This window comes from Gnatocerus cornutus, chromosome 9 (assembly GCF_029298725.1).
Source record: "Gnatocerus cornutus isolate USDA-ARS CGAHR chromosome 9, icGnaCorn1.1, whole genome shotgun sequence".
Taxonomy (NCBI): Eukaryota; Metazoa; Arthropoda; class Insecta; order Coleoptera; family Tenebrionidae; genus Gnatocerus; species Gnatocerus cornutus.
The window spans coordinates 15178222-15193463 of NC_142241.1; the positions used below are offsets into that span (position 1 = coordinate 15178222).

At 42.9% G+C, this 15242-nt stretch overlaps 5 protein-coding genes across 5 annotated transcripts; 1 reads left to right on the forward strand and 4 right to left on the reverse strand.

The window, feature by feature from the left end:
- Window positions 1–1629: 1629 nt before the first annotated feature.
- LOC148169175 (cilia- and flagella-associated protein 251-like) lies at window positions 1630–5847 on the reverse strand. The gene is made up of 17 exons (XM_088044739.1): window positions 5775–5847; window positions 5461–5718; window positions 5268–5414; window positions 5119–5222; window positions 4910–5067; window positions 4491–4866; window positions 4163–4446; window positions 4008–4116; window positions 3827–3963; window positions 3629–3780; window positions 3388–3581; window positions 3220–3343; window positions 3073–3174; window positions 2907–3029; window positions 2771–2862; window positions 2003–2576; window positions 1630–1960 (listed from the first exon to the last, which is right to left on the reverse strand). The coding sequence occupies exons 2-17, from the start codon at window positions 5632–5634 to the stop codon at window positions 1832–1834; spliced, it is 2979 nt and encodes a 992-aa protein (XP_087900865.1). The 5' UTR covers window positions 5635–5718; window positions 5775–5847; the 3' UTR covers window positions 1630–1831.
- Window positions 5779–8663, reverse strand: LOC148169176 (uncharacterized). Its single transcript, XM_088044687.1, has 8 exons — window positions 8370–8663; window positions 7730–8324; window positions 7256–7682; window positions 6674–7203; window positions 6487–6627; window positions 6297–6439; window positions 5969–6059; window positions 5779–5916 (listed from the first exon to the last, which is right to left on the reverse strand). Exons 1-8 carry the CDS (start codon window positions 8476–8478, stop codon window positions 5847–5849), a joined length of 2106 nt encoding a protein of 701 aa, XP_087900813.1. The 5' UTR covers window positions 8479–8663; the 3' UTR covers window positions 5779–5846.
- A 419-nt stretch (window positions 8664–9082) lies between these two features.
- Window positions 9083–11084, forward strand: grp (serine/threonine-protein kinase grp). Its single transcript, XM_088044702.1, has 4 exons — window positions 9083–9357; window positions 9406–10148; window positions 10342–10733; window positions 10818–11084. The coding sequence occupies exons 1-4, from the start codon at window positions 9293–9295 to the stop codon at window positions 10992–10994; spliced, it is 1377 nt and encodes a 458-aa protein (XP_087900828.1). The 5' UTR covers window positions 9083–9292; the 3' UTR covers window positions 10995–11084.
- Window positions 11085–11146: 62 nt separating this feature from the next.
- Window positions 11147–14420, reverse strand: LOC148169178 (lipase member H-A; the record flags this gene model as incomplete). Its single annotated transcript, XM_088046289.1, has 5 exons — window positions 11147–11292; window positions 11342–11510; window positions 13701–13892; window positions 13953–14198; window positions 14243–14420. Coding segments are annotated over 5 exons (843 nt in total), but the record flags the coding sequence as incomplete, so codon positions are not given.
- Window positions 11535–12693, reverse strand: RabGGTb (geranylgeranyl transferase type-2 subunit beta). Its single transcript, XM_088044717.1, has one exon. It carries the CDS (start codon window positions 12614–12616, stop codon window positions 11615–11617), a length of 1002 nt encoding a protein of 333 aa, XP_087900843.1. The 5' UTR covers window positions 12617–12693; the 3' UTR covers window positions 11535–11614.
- Window positions 14421–15242: the final 822 nt, after the last annotated feature.

Genomic DNA, 15242 nt, shown 5'->3' on the forward strand with positions numbered 1-15242 from the left:
AAAATTTTTAATTCCGTCAATTTTGGCTCTAGAGCAATGAAATTTGGGGATGTTACTACCTTTATACTATTTATTAACTGTACCAAATTCCAAAAATATAGAGCCAAAGGCTCAAATTTTAGAAATTTTTATTTTCCAAATGAGCCAAGAATCTCCAACATTTTCCAATAAAATTTCTAATTCCGTCAATTTTCGATCTACAGCAATGAAATTTGGGGATGTTTATACTTTTATACTATTTATTAAGTGTACCAAATTCCAAAAATATAGAGGCAAAGGCTCAAATTTTAGATATTTTTATTTTCAAAATCAGCCGAGAATCTTCAACATCGTCCAGCAAAATTTCTAATTCAGTCAATTTTCGTTTTAAAGTAATGAAATTTGTGGATTAGAGCCAAAGACAAATTTATTAACTGTACCAAATTCCAAAAATATAGAGCCAAAGACACAAATTTTAGAAATTTTTATTTTCTAAATGAGCCAAGAATCTCCATCATTTTCCAATAAAATTTCTAATTCCGTCAATTTTCGATCTAGAGCAATGAAATTTGGGGATAATTCTACTTTTATGCTATTTATTAAGTGTACCAAATTCCAAAAAGATAGAGCCAAAGGCTCAAATTTTAGAAATTTTAATTTTCCAAATGGGCCAAGAATCTCCATCATTTTCCAATAAAATTTCTAATTCCGGCAATTTTTGATCTAGAGTAATGAAATTTGGGGATGTTTCTACTTTTATACTATTTATTAACTGCACCAAATTCCAAAAATATAGAGCCAAAGGCTCAAATTTTAGAAATTTTTATTTTCCAAATGAGCCAAGAATCTCCATCATTTTCCAATAAAATTTCTAATTCCGTCAATTTTGGCTCTAGAGCAATGAAATTTGGGGATGTTACTACCTTTATACTATTTATTAACTGTACCAAATTCCAAAAATATTGAGCCAAAAGCTCAAATTTTAGAAATTTTAATTTTCCAAATGGGCCAAGAATCTCCATCATTTTCCAATAAAATTTCTAATTCCGGCAATTTTCGATCTAGAGCAATGAAATTTGGGGATGTTTCTACTTTTATACTATTTATTAACTGCACCAAATTCCAAAAATATAGAGCCAAAGGCTCAAATTTTAGAAATTTTTATTTTCCAAATGAGCCAAGAATCTTCAACATTGTCCAACAAAATTTCTAATTCCGTCAATTTTCGATCTAGAGCAATGAAATTTGGGGATGTTTCTACTTTTATACTATTTATTAAGTGTACCAAATTCCAAAAATATAGAGCCAAAGGCTCAAATTTTAGAAATTTTTATTTTCCAAATGAGCCAAGAATCTCCATCATTTTCCAATAAAATTTCTAATTCCGTCAATTTTTGCTCTAAAATAATGAAATTTGGGGATGTTACTACGTTTACACTACTTATCAACTGTACCAAATTACAAAATTATAGAGCCAAAGGCACAGATTTTAGGAATTTTTATTTTCCAAATGAGCCAAGAATCTTCAACATTGTCCAACAAAATTTCTAATTCCGTCAATTTTTGCTCTAAAATAATGAAATTTGGGGATGTTACTACGTTTACACTATTTATCAACTGTACCAAATTACAAAATAATAGAGCCAAAAACACATTTTAGAAGTTTTTATTTTCCAAATGAGCCAAAAATTTTTACCCAAATTATTATAAAATTGGGGACAATTCGGTATCTTGATATAAGATAAAAAAAACTTGTACAGACGGCTCTACCCTCGTACATACGAAATTGACCGTATTTTTGAGCTAAAAAAACCCTAATTTTATAAATTTCACATATAAATTTATTAAAAATTCATCGGCCAAAGAAATGTCGGTAATAATCTCCATCATCCTCCTCCTCTTCCTCCTCCTTTTCAGCATGCTGCACCTCATCCATATCAATCCCCAGAATCTCCTCACAAAAATAGTAGAAATCGATCGACTAAAACCCAATTAGACAAACCCAACAGTACCGCCACCTTACATCAGCCACAAACCCAAAATCCCTCTCCCCCGTCTGCTCCTGATCGTAATTCTCGTGCAACAAAATCGACAGACACCTATACATCTGCTCGATGCTCACTTGTTCCCCGGTGGTGGTGAGAGCCTCGATGAAATCCTCCCTCGTCATCTCGCTGCCGCCGTACTCATCAGCAAAAGTGGTGATTGTCTGAAAGCCTTCATCCAGACTTTCCAGCGTGTACCCATACGCGGGTTTGTGGTTAATAAAAAGCTTGACGAATTCGCAAAAAGTCACGTTGTCTTTCAGTGCACCGGTCCGATCGTACTCTTTGTACCGCAGATCGGTCAGAAGGTTCTCGATTTCGTACTCCGAAGGGTAGTACCCGCAGGCTCTCATGAGATCCGGGAGTTCCCCGATGTTGATTTTGTGGCTCACGATGCGGGGGTTGGAAATCTGTTCGCCTTGTTGCAGGATTTGCATGTAGTAAAACAAATCGCGCATTTCTTGGTAGAGGAAGCCGTTGCGACCTCCTTCGAGCAAACAGTAGTACGGTTGGAGCTCCTCACCGCCAAGAACATGCATGGTTTCAACACCCCTGAAAACGTGGTGCAAATTGTAGAAAAACACAAAAAACGTGGTGCAAATCGTAGAAAACCCCAAAAAACGTGGAGCAAATCGTAGAAAAACACAAAAAAACGTGGTGCAAATGTCCCGGGAAAACCGACAGACCTTGAATTTCCAGCCATTTGCACCACACTTTTTCCTGGTGGCGTCATCTGCACCACTTACGGGGTGTGAATTTTCCACATGAAAACAGTGCGGTCTGAACTTCCGGCAGTGAACGCGTACTTTCCATTGGGGGAAATTTGAAAATCCAACAACTAAAAATATGAAGTGATTAAGGGTGAGGTTTAAGTGAGGGTACCTTTTCCGGGTGGCCGAGACACCCAACGAACTTAAACGGGTTACCATCGATGGGTACCATTTGTATCCCAATGTGGGTGTTGTTCATAAAAAAGAGGTACTTCTTGTTGAAGTTGGGTAAAAACTAAAACAACGCAAGTGATGGGGGTTTGAACCGGAAGTACTACCTCCATTTTGCAGACGGGGCTATCACGGAAACACCCATAAGCGGGGCCCAAGTAAACAGAAGTACACATCAAAGTTCGATTGTTTATAATCTTGTATTTGTGCTGCAGGATTTTAATTAAAACTGATTTTAGGTGTGATTTTCGAACCTTGTCATCGGCTGTCAAAAAGTACCCGCCTATGGTATATGGTCCTTTGGGGTACGGAATGAAGTAAATGGGGATATCCTTCTGTTCGATCCTGTCACGTGTCAATATATCTAACTCTTCCTCACTAAAACCACCATCAAAAGAAAAGTCAATGAAAATGAACAGTACTTATCAAATTGGCTCGTGAGCGTCGTGTACTTAATCAAATGTCGGTCCTTTCCAATGGTGTAAAGTCCCGGCGCCTCCTCATCCAAAAAGAACATATTACAAATCTCTTTGTAGTGCGGCCGAACTTTCCCCCGGAACTTCCAGTCATCTTCATCGGTGTCGTACGCAAACGCAAACACAGTATTGTTTTTATCCTACAAACAAAATCTCACACGCAAATCCCAACTGACCAATCACAGACGTAGTACGCCATGAACAAACAATTCGGCGAAAACGCAACTTTCATCACTCGATCAGTACCGAAGGTAAAAGGATCGACGTAAATTTGATCTAAAATCATGGGTTGCAACATCCAGAGCTCGCCGTTCGAGCGCCCACAGGCCAAATGTAGACCTAAATTCGACATATAGGGAAAAACGAGAACAAGATGGCGGCTCACATCGATCCGAGTACTTGATCGTGGAGATGACGGACTCGTTTTCGCTCTCTGGGAGGAAGTTTGAGAGGACTTCTTCGTTCGTTTCGTAGTTGTAAAGGGTTAGACGCCCTTTGGCGAAGGCTATGAGCACGTACGGCCTTGAAAAAGTTGATAATTGAGGACGATGAACAAGTGAGGGTACTTGTCGTCGTGGACGTCTATCGCAGCGACGTTGCTGTCAGAAGGAGGAAACAAAGAAACACACTCTGATTTAATGAAGTTCATGGAGTAGATGCAACTGTCGGAAGTTCCTAGAAATAAGAAAATGGCCACTAATTCTATTAACTGTTAAAATACGTATGAAGAAGTCTCTTGTGACGAAAGGCAGCTTCTGCAAGGTCGCATCCGTTGGGATCTTATCACGGGTTAAAGTCTCGTACTCCTCAGACCGGTCATCACAGTCAAGCATGTAACTCCCAGGGTCCTCTTCTTTCTCCGCAACCAACTGGATTATGCGAGGATTCAGCTTGAAACTGATATTCCTGATGGGTTTGTGCTCGTGACTTGACCACCAATAGAGGAGTTTCAAGCGCTTGTCAAAAAACAAGATGATGCCGTTGGAGTCACCGGTGACAATCAATCTAAGTCAAGTGTTATCAACAATCAAACCATTAAAGAAGTTTACTCGTCCACTGAAGTTATGCAGTTGATCTGTCCTTTGCTTATCTTGACCGTCTTCACGTAGAACTTGTGGTTGTCGACTTCCTCCGGCGAGTACTGCTTCGAGAAGATGGAGGTGCCGAAGACCAACACGCAGCCTTTGGAGGTTGAAACGAAGGCTTCGTGGCACTGCTCCACGTAAGTACCGTCGGTGTACATCCCGGTGACTCCTACGGGAGGGGTTTTCGGACTCTCACTTTCCTGTAACTTCTTCGTTTGATAGTCCCAGATGAAGAAGAGGACGCTGCTTTCGAACACCACCATGATGTGGTTTTCTTTGTTGGGGTGGAACTCGATGGACTTCGGAGCTCCATCAAGACTTTGTTCGTCAATGTAAGAATCTGAAAACGTAACCATGAGGGGCTCGCTTCCTGGGGGATTTACCATGAGGATCATCCTTTCCGTACGTCCACAGCCAAAAGTCGATCGTGATCTCTTGTTGCTTGCTGATGGTGACTAAAATTTTCGCGTTGGGACTCATGGCGAGGTGGAGCAACTTGTTGCCTTTGGGAGGGTGGTTGAAGATGGTCCACACCGAAGACCTGGAATTACCAAAAGTGGAAGACTTCGCCAGCGTGGTGTTGAGGTGTTACGATTTCTCCGCGTCCCAGATCATGATGGCGTTGTCGCGGCCGCACTCAGCCGTTGCTAGCCACTTACCAGTTCTATCCACCGACACGCTTATGATCTTGCTTTGCTAAAAGGGCGTTTTAGTACTCTTTTCAGTACTAGGAAGACTCACGTGGCCTCTCAAGAGCGTCATTTTCTTAGAACAATAGTTATAAAGAACTCCAACATTAGTGGCCGAGTAAAAAATCTGTTTATTGGAGTCCGTTGTCAGATTTAGCACTGGAATTTCCGGCTCGGAGCCAAAAATCCACTTGAGCTCCTACAGTTTGTCTGATCACGACTGTCTCAAAACAATTGCTACTTACAAAGGCGTTGAGCAGCGAGTTGAACTTGTTGTCTTTTAAGACCGCTTCGGGTCCAAGCTCACTATTTTCAACCAGTAAAGTGGTCAGCAAATTCAGATCCAAGTCTTCGTCTTGCAGCCATGCATTAGTAATGTCTTTCTTGCTGAATTTCCTGCTAATTGTGGAGTTCAACATTGTGCCAACTGACTTACACCGACTAGATTGTATTTCCCGCGTCACTAAAAACGACCCCCGCTAACGTGATTGGTCGAGGCGTCACTAAAAAAGAACCTCCGCTTACGTGATTGGTCGAGTCATGGGCGCCAAATTCAAACCTCATTGGAACTTTCGTAAAATTTATTTAGAAACAACTGAGTATAAAACGTTTAAACATTAAAATGGCACCGCTACGTCTCTTGAATCTCACTAAAAAACTGATCGTGGGCGAGGGACATCTCCCCCAACACAACGTCCAACCTAAAAGAGAAAAACAAGAAGAAAAGGTCCCCAAATCGCGTGTTTTACTCACTGCGACCGCAGCTTCAGGCTCTCGTTTATCGCAAAGTCGGCTTCGGACTGAATAAAATGATTTGAGGCGAGACTCGACGGCGACGGCTTGTCTGAAATATAACCACAAGTTTTTTTTCTACTTCTTAATTTGACATTCACGGGTTTGGTTGTGTTACCATGGTTACGTAATAATTACCATGGTTACAGTAGTCAAAACAGGTAGGAATCAACATTTGACATTCTTTGTGTTGTTGCAGATAAAGCATAGTACTTAATTCCAGTATAATGGATAAAAAAACTACTTATTAATACTATTAGAAACTACTATTATCTATATACTTTCTTACTCTGTGGTCGAGGTCGCAGCAAGGCCTGATATTGCGTCCGCTGGTTGTCGTCCATGGCCTTGGATAAATCTCTGATGCGTTGGTGGAACCCACCCATCCAGACTTGCAGATCGTCCACTTCTTTGACGGCGACTAACATGGCCCTGGAAAAAAAACTTGTACTCAATTCCCCACTGTATATACAACTGACTTTGAATAATTATGAAAGTTTTTGTTGTTAAGTAGCTTGTCCTTTTCCTTAAGAGCGCGCGAAATGACCTTGACCATCTCTTTGGGGGTTGAATCCTCAGTGTTGCCACCTTTTAGAATCAAATCCGTGGCGTTCTCGATCCTGGAAATTCAGATGGAGTTGATGGGGCGCTCTAAGTCAGACTTACTCGTCGGTGATGTCGCAACTTTTGACAATTGGAGTGACGTTCGGTAGGACTTTGTCCAGAATGAGTTGTCTTTTGCACAGAACGTCGACTTTCTTGATCAGCTCGTTGGCCGTGTGGACGCTTTTCTCGAAATCCGTTATAAGTTGGTGGAAGTCGAGGAGATACTTCTTGTAAAGTTGTGCAGAGGCGGAATCTAACACGCACTGACTGTTTTTATGAAGGTTGTAATAACAGTCGACTCGAATCAAGACGTTGTTGATGGTTTTGTGGATTTGCTGCATGTTGTCTTTGAGTTTTAAGTTCAGAAAATTGATGTAAAGAGTGCAGAGTTTGAAGGCCGTCTTCAGAGAAGCCAACAGTTTGGATTGTTGATACAGAAAAAACAGAGTTTTGGTGTACAAAGGGCGCAGCTCCCGCCACTTGTACTTTGTCGTGCAATGTTCGAATAAAATCGAGATGTACTTCGGTAACTTGAAGGTGTCTCTGCTGATAAAACTCCCTTTTTTGAACACGAAGAAGTCGACGTTGCACTGAAACAAACTCGCTCGTAAAAACCAGTTCACACTCTTGTTACACAAATACCTCCGGTAAGATATCAACGACGTACTTATCATCTGTGATATCGAAAACTTCGTAGTTGCTTAACAGAACTTGCTCGTTTTTGGGGACTTTGGTGTCCCGCGAGATCCAGTCTTTGAGGGTGCTAATTAAAATCCCCTCGTTTACTTCGTACGAGTAAAATTCCAGAGTATGGACCGAAAAAATCGTGACGATTTTCTTCTCTAGGGTTTTGAGTAAGTGGTCGAAGACGTTGTCACCGGACGGGAAGGAGCCCCCTCGTTGGGTGGGGTCAAACTGTAAAACGTGTCTTAACCAGACTTCCAGATTCTGTTTGAGACAACTCGAAATGTGGTTTTCTTTCAGTAGTTCAGATGAGTAGGCCACACTGCCTGAGTGCAACTGGTAGATACAAATGTGCTCAGGCTTCTTCTTCTCAATGTAGGAGAATCTAGAATTAGGGCTGAGTCATTGGGGGGATAATAAAAGCAGTTTTACCTTTCCATGGGGGTGTATTGGGGGAGAAACGGGAGAACTCCACAAACAACCTCGAACGCGACGACCCCCAGAGACCAATAATCCACACTATAATCGTATTTCTCAGTTTTCATGATTTCCGGGGCTAAATAATGCAAAGTCCCCACGAAGCTCACAACGGAGTCGTTTAACTCCTTCGCGTATCCTAAATCAATGAGCTTATAAACGACCTCTCCAGGCCTGTTATCACAGCTCTGTAAAACAACATTCTCAGGCTTGATATCTCTATGGGTAATCTTAAACTGGTGTAAATACGACACCGCGTTTGTAATATCCGCCAGGACGACCCTAACGTCGTCTTCATGGAGCCCCGTCATGTTCTGCACCTGCGTGAGGACCCGCCTGAGATTCCCCTTCATGCAGTACTCCATCGACAGCAAAGGGAGCTTCGTGGGGTTGAACTTATGCAGCGCCCCCTCCAGAGCCTTCGGGAGTTGTTTAAAAGAGACGATATTCCGACAGTTTAGAGTTTTCATTATTTGGACCTCGTTCTCCCAGCGCGCTCGCTGCCGGTCGCTCAAATGGGTGGTCATCTTGAATTTGCATTTTTTTATTGCTACAATTGGATTATGTAACAGAAAAATTACAAAAAAATGTTTACCTATGTAGTCCTCCGTCAAGGTGTGTTGCCATAGCGACACCACCCCAAAGGCCCCACTTCCAAGGATCGAGATTCTCTTCCAGTTTTCGATTTCAGGGGGCTCTCCCATGGTGGAACGGAAACGCGGAAATTGGCGCCGCGTCTACATTCGGTGGCTCCGAGTTAAAAATAAAATAAAGAGGAGCACTTAACCTCACTTTTAATCACAGATCACTAGAATGTGCTGAGGGGGCAAAGCGCGCTGTTCGCATACTTTATGTTGTTTATTTATGTTATTATTAACGATATTGCTTCTAGGAAGCGATAAGAATTATGAAAGGGATTTAATATGGTTGAGCGGGTTTATTTATTAACGGCACCTGAGTCAATATCGCGATAAAAAGTGGAAGATTGACCTCAAAGAGGCCTTAAAAGCAGTGCCAAAGATGACACGACTAAAATAGGGGCGAGAAAACCTCCATTTCGTACTAAAAAGGCAGTAGGATTTGAATTTCGCGCCAGTCGTGATGGCGTACTGTGATTGTCCACAATCCAAGAATTTAAAAAATCAACGAATTATCACGTCGCAGTTCGTTTAATTTGTGTTTATTTATGAAGGTGGGAGATTCCGTCATTTATTTAACAAGAGAATCATGGATAAGTAACGCGTTTTATCGATTTTGAAGTGTTTATCCTCAAATTTCCCGCGGTGGTGGCGTCCTGCTTTTATCCCCAGACGTCGCCACCTGCGAACCCGCGAAATCGATTACACAAACTTCACGTCTTTTGACATGTCCGAGCTCTAGATGTCAATAAATCCATGACAATCAAGTGGGTTTAAATGTCTCGCCGTCTTTTGTTTTTCGGTCGGGGCCGCCAACCTGCCAGCCCAAAATAACAGTTTCACCGGTTCTAGTGTTAAGTTCCTAATTAGTTAATAAAAAATGATCGAGTTCACGGATGACTGGATGATGCTCAAGAGCATCCTCGGCGAGGGGGCTTATGGAGAGTAAGTGTCTTAACTTGTTACTTAAGTAATTGATCGTGTTTTTGTTAGAGTTAGGTTGATTGTGAATAGGCACACGAATGAGAAGGTGGCTTGTAAGATAATAAACTACGGGAAGCACGAGGGGGTTGAAATGAACATAACCAAAGAAGTGGCTGTTCATCGGATGCTGAATCATGAGAATATTATTAAGTTTTTCGGGCGCCGGAAGGAGCCGCTTCGCGAGTATATTTATTTGGAGTTTGCTTCAAGGGGGGAGCTGTTTCAGATGATTGAGCCTGACGTGGGGATGTCGTCTTCGTTGTCTCAGACCTACATGAAGCAGCTCCTCCATGGACTCTCGTATTTGCACGACAAAGGAATCGTTCATCGTGATATCAAACCAGAGAACCTCTTAATCAACGACGATGGTGTACTGAAAATCAGCGACTTTGGCATGGCGACGCTCTTCCGCTGCAAAGGGAGAGAGCGCCTGTTGGACAGAAAATGCGGGACGAAGCCCTACTGCGCCCCCGAGATTTTCCAAGAGCCGTACCGAGCCCAACCAGTTGATATCTGGAGTTGCGGCATCGTCCTCATCGCTATGCTAACAGGGGAGCTGCCTTGGAGCGACACCACCTGCGAAGAGTTCCTCAACTATAAAAACGACACCTACCTCACCGTTTCCCCGTGGAACAAACTCGGCAACGCCACTTTAAGTCTTGTGCGAAAAATCCTCGCGATCGACCCTAAGAAACGCCTCACCATTCAACAAATCAACAACCACTCGTGGATGAAGTTCACTTTTGAAGACCGTAAGTCCGAGGGGGTTCACCGGGTCTCCACCTCCCCCAGCTTCGTCGCTTTGGTGATTTAGCGTTGTGATTGTTTAGGATTCATAAAGCTAGATTACCAAAGCAGCGCGTCTGGTTGCAACTCCAGGAGCTCGCAGGGATCAATTCCACCCTCTTGTCTCAACTGTTTTCTTGACTTTTTCGTTCTTTGCAGAAGAGTCGGACGTGGTGGACACGTGCCCCAACCCGGCCAAGCGCTGGAACTCCATGTTGGAGACGGAAACCCGCATCCATCGCACGAATCCGAACGTGGTGCTCTCGCAACCGACTCTAGCAGTCCGACCCACGTCCATCGACCAACTGGTCAACGATCTTAAGACTAACCGCGAGCTCGTTTGTTTCTCGCAACCCATTCATAACGAAGACATGCTTCTCAGCTCGCAACTGCACTTCAGCGAGTCGCCTTTGACCAAAGATAACTTTAACAGTCTCGTGAAGAGGATGACGCGGTTTTACGTGGTGACCAACTATGAGAAGACGCTGGAGGTGCTATGCTCGGTTTTGGACACTTTTCATTACAACTGGCAGACGGACAGCACGGGAGTGGTAAGGACGGTTTTAAGTAGGCTGGGGGGCCTTCATATTCCAACAAGTGGGAATATTGTCCTCACGTGACTCATTTGTAAACAGGTGACGATAACCACAGTGGACTTGATGAAGAATCAGTTGGTTTTCAAGACGAACATCATTGAGATTCAAGGGAAGATTTTAATGGATTTCAGACTCTCTAAAGGCTGCGGGATCGAATTCAAGAAGAAGTTTAAGAAGCTCAAAGAGTGCCTTGACGATATTGTTGAAAAGGAATAGTTTGTATTGTTTCATTTGTTAATTGTTTGTAATTTTGTATTTTTCTAATAAACGTTGTAATTAATAAAACTATATTTACAATTCTGCCAACTCATGACGTGGAGATTTTCGTCTTGTAGCTTTGGTAGCACTCAAAGCCTCCGGTGGGTGCTTCACATACCGCAACTCCAGACTGGGAAACCTGACAACGAGAAATTCCCTGTCACCGGAATTTTGAGATTTCTTTTGTTGATTCTTACGTTATTCGAAGGGACAGTCCGTGTTGGAGTGAGTGTCCACGCAGTACATTCCATTGGTTCTAAAAAAAAAAAAACACTAAAACTGTGTTGGAAAAAATGGGTGATTACCCGAAAGGGGTGTCCTCGCCCATCGGCACGGACTTCCCGGGGCGGATCCCCCAATTCGACTTGTCCTTCGGACACGTGGTGGCGCACGGTTGCCCCAAATGCGCATCTGACTTCTTAACAGTCAACGCAAAGAAGCACGCACTCTGGAAATGGCTGCATCGTGACCTGCCTAAAATCAGCGAAATCAAACCCATTTCAATGTAAATTTTTATTACCATTATAAAATTACAACAAAATGCACAGTCAAATCACGTAAAATGAACCCCGCAAATACTAATTAGGGAAAATCTGGGGGCGCAGCTGCAGCCTATCGATAACCTCCTGCGGCATGCAGTAAGTGGGATTAATCCGTTTAATTCCTGGCTCCCCTAAAAGCGACAACGCCGCGAGCCCGAACAGAGTGTGATACGGATCCGGGACATCCCCGGGGCGATCCGCAATCCCCCCCGTCTCGGTGTCTTGACATGCCAGGATGAATTTCCTCAGTTTCTCGCCGCTGATCCAGTGGGACTTCCCCAGGACGCTCAAGGAGGAGACCACCCACCAGGAGTAACACACGTCGGGGAGTTTCTCGGGGCGCCCGTTCAACCCCCCGGAGGGGAGCTGCCGCTCGGACAACCACCAACTCAGAACGTCTCTCCTCACCAAGTCTAATCGCTGAGTTATCGAAAGAAACGCCACACAGCAGTACATGAGCCCCGCGTGACTCTCCGATTTTGGCCGCGAGCCGAAGCCCTCGTCGAAATTCAGACACGACTTTACGAACGCCACGGCGCTGTCGACGTCGACGGCGTCGAGGCGCTTGAGGAGCGACAACGTGTTGACGGCGCAAAACGAGAATCGCGTGTCGATTTCGCCCCATTTGTCGCCAGAGAAGCTCCCATCGGGTTGTTGGAGCGACTTCACGTATCGGACGACGCCTTCGACGTCGATGGCGTCTAAGCGATCGTACATTGCTAGGATCTGCACGGCGCTGAGGGTGTGGAGTAGATGGGGGTCGTGGCCGAGGCAGGCGCCGATGCCCCCACTTTCAAGGTCTTGGCAGTTTTTAATGTAGGCGATTATGTCGTCCTGGGAACTGGAGTGTTTTTGGCTGAGGAGCTCCAGAGCTGTGAGCCCCCAATACATGCCGGAGACTCTTAAATAGTCGGTCATTCCGAACTCGTAGTTGTCTTCGTCTTTACCGTAATCTCGCAGGAATTCAATGTGTTTGTCGAAGAGGATGGTCGTGGGGGCGTTGTCTTTGAGGATAACGTCTTTTATGGGGGTTGCCATGGTTCTAACCTCACTTCTATCTGTCAAAGATGACAGTGACAGACGCAGTGACGCACAGTTGACATGGGGGATTTGAAGTTAGTAGGTTGTTTAACATGGGTGTTTCGAATTTTGAAACTTTCTCAAGGTATTTTAGACTCATTACAAAATTCGAAAGAAATACGGAATGATGTAATTAATTTCCAGGGATTAGAATTGCATTTAATGCTCTAAAGTCATCGAGGTCACTTAACACATTGCATAAAATTCAAAATATGTCAAAATTGCATTCAAATTAGCCAATGACACTGTATAAGAAGTATACATTTTCAGTCAAAACCAGGTTACAGTCTGGAAAAAATTTGAAAGTAGCAAATTCCCGCGCTGAATGTTGCCAACCTTGACCAACCAAATCGTTTCAAATTCTAATTGCAATTATAATTACGCTGCGACCTTAATACAAGTTTTGTGCAGTTGAGAGCAGTTTTGGCGTCAAAACCCTTCTAATATTCCAAATAAGTAATTTTTCCGCGAGTTTTAAAAAGTTTGAAATAATCGGGTTACCGACCGTCATCGACAATTACCGATCGAGAGTTTTCGTTCGAAAATGGTGTGCGTGCTGTGAAGTTTTTACCGGTTTTTTCGGGTTTTTGGGGTTAAAATGCACTCAATCTCGAGAGTTTTCATGAAAAAGTGCAGGAATTTCATGGAGGGTTGTGTTTGAGCGCTGTTTGAGACCTTGATTTGACGATTCAAGGTTTCAACACCTTGGGGACATTTTGGTCCACGAAAGGTAAATTGAGGCTGTTTGAGCCTCTCCAGCACTTTATTATTGTAAATTTAGACGATTCCAGCTGATTTCTAACGTAGAACTTTGTTTTTTCAAGTTTTCGCGAAGAAATTGGAAAAAGTTCAAAATGGCGGAGGCGCAGCGTCTTTGCATGGAAAAAGCAGGCCGTGGCTGTCATATGTTGAATCAAACGTGAGTGACATCAAACGTGAGTAACATTTCTTTTATTTCCACCGTTAAGACATAAAATTCAGCGAAATTTGGGGTTAGACGCAAAAGTACCGTTTGCGATGTATATTTGGTTGCCTAACTTACGCAAAATGTGGCCTTTACACCCCGGCTGCCACCTTCCCCCATTGACGCAGAAATCCACGTGTCCCACTTGGTTCACCTCCCCCAGAATTCCCGCATTTGTATGTATAACTTGTACTTGATGTGCGTCGTCTCTAGTAAGGCGAAAGTACTTGTCCCCGTACTTATTTATGAGCGGTCTGGCTGGGTCCAACCCTGGAAATTCAACGTCACTGATAGAGATAACGTCTCTAAAGAGACTTTCTTTGGACGTACCGACAATCTTATGTTGCTTAACATCTAAATGATTGCTGATCATCCCACAGATGTGGGCCCCCAGAGAGTGTCCGACGCACGTCGTCTCGCGGGCGTCGCCTCCATGATCCATTATAAAAGCATATAATTGCGCAGTGCACTGACTGACTAGTTTCATGTTCGACAGGGCCGAGAGGTAGCAAGGAAACTTTGCAAGAGGCATCCAGTCAACCGTGAAGATGTTGTAATCGTGGCGAGACAGATACGCTATAAACAATTAATCAGATTTGTTTCCTCGTTGTGGTTCTTACCGTTTCTTAAAATTGTCATGGGGGTTTTACTTTCGGTACCATTAAAACCGTGGATGACAATAACGTTTTTCTTTAAAGGATCATAACCGGAGTATTCCAGAGAGTAATGATTTCTTACGTCTATTCTCAGTCTTCTAGTTCCCGATTCACTGGAGAAGAAAATGAAGGTCAATATTCGGTGATGGTCCGTCAATGTAGGTTAGTAGTTGCTGTTTTTGCGTACAAAGAATCGTACAAAACAGAGGTGTATTGATTTTATTTAATTAACTTTTCAGTGACACGATATATTTATAGTACAATTAGTGAATTTCATAAATTTGGAGCTGGCAGGACATGTCACGAAATTAATTAGTACGCTTGAAATTTAATATTATCTAATAACAATTTATAAAATCACGTCCAAACCCGATAGTTATATTTTTAATTGTTGTCGCTTGAGTGGCATTCAGATGTTGAATAAATTTCATAATGCTTATTAACGCATAATTCACACGCGGTTTCCTTATATCGGTAATAATAGAGAAATGCATATCTCGATGTGGGTTAATAACGCGCGTTTTTTTCACTCACCGGGTATACAAATAAAACTTAATGTCATTATCCGGACAGATATCCGTTTTTTTCATGATGCATCTCCAGTACTGAATATCGAAGACGTTCCAAACGGCCGCGACATCTGAAACGACAAACTTGAGACAGTGACTAAACAACTAATTTTTTTTGAATAAATGACAGTCACCACTCAATCAGAGCATGGAATCGATTGTTTCTTCAAATTAAAACAAAATTAACTCTCACCAGTTGCGACAGTCGCAATCACCACAAAACACAAAAATCTCATTTTCCACAATAAGTCACTTCACATTTTTTAACCACTCACTACATCCTCCTGGACGATAAGTGGACTGAAGTCCAGTTAGATCTGATAGATTGTATCTCTTCTCGTTTTCCATTTCTTCATTGCAGACCGTTATATGGACACTCTGTTGGTTAAATTTTT

Excerpts from the sequence above, each read along its gene's own strand:
- LOC148169175 (XM_088044739.1), bottom strand. The coding sequence starts at position 5,634 with ATGTTGAACTCCACAATTAGCAGGAAATTCAGCAAGAAAGACATTACT. Across the intron at positions 5,223-5,267 it reads TGACGCTCTTGAGAGGCCAC|CAAAGCAAGATCATAAGCGT; the intron begins GTGAGTCTTCCT and ends ACGCCCTTTTAG. Across the intron at positions 4,867-4,909 it reads CGGAAAGGATGATCCTCATG|ATTCTTACATTGACGAACAA; the intron begins GTAAATCCCCCA and ends TTACGTTTTCAG.
- RabGGTb (XM_088044717.1), bottom strand. The coding sequence starts at position 12,616 with ATGGCAACCCCCATAAAAGACGTTATCCTCAAAGACAACGCCCCCACG.
- grp (XM_088044702.1), top strand. The coding sequence starts at position 9,293 with ATGATCGAGTTCACGGATGACTGGATGATGCTCAAGAGCATCCTCGGC. Across the intron at positions 9,358-9,405 it reads GGCGAGGGGGCTTATGGAGA|AGTTAGGTTGATTGTGAATA; the intron begins GTAAGTGTCTTA and ends TGTTTTTGTTAG. Across the intron at positions 10,734-10,817 it reads AGACGGACAGCACGGGAGTG|GTGACGATAACCACAGTGGA; the intron begins GTAAGGACGGTT and ends ATTTGTAAACAG.
- LOC148169176 (XM_088044687.1), bottom strand. The coding sequence starts at position 8,478 with ATGGGAGAGCCCCCTGAAATCGAAAACTGGAAGAGAATCTCGATCCTT. Across the intron at positions 7,683-7,729 it reads CAATACACCCCCATGGAAAG|ATTCTCCTACATTGAGAAGA; the intron begins GTAAAACTGCTT and ends CCCTAATTCTAG. Across the intron at positions 6,628-6,673 it reads AGTTGCGACATCACCGACGA|GATCGAGAACGCCACGGATT; the intron begins GTAAGTCTGACT and ends CTGAATTTCCAG.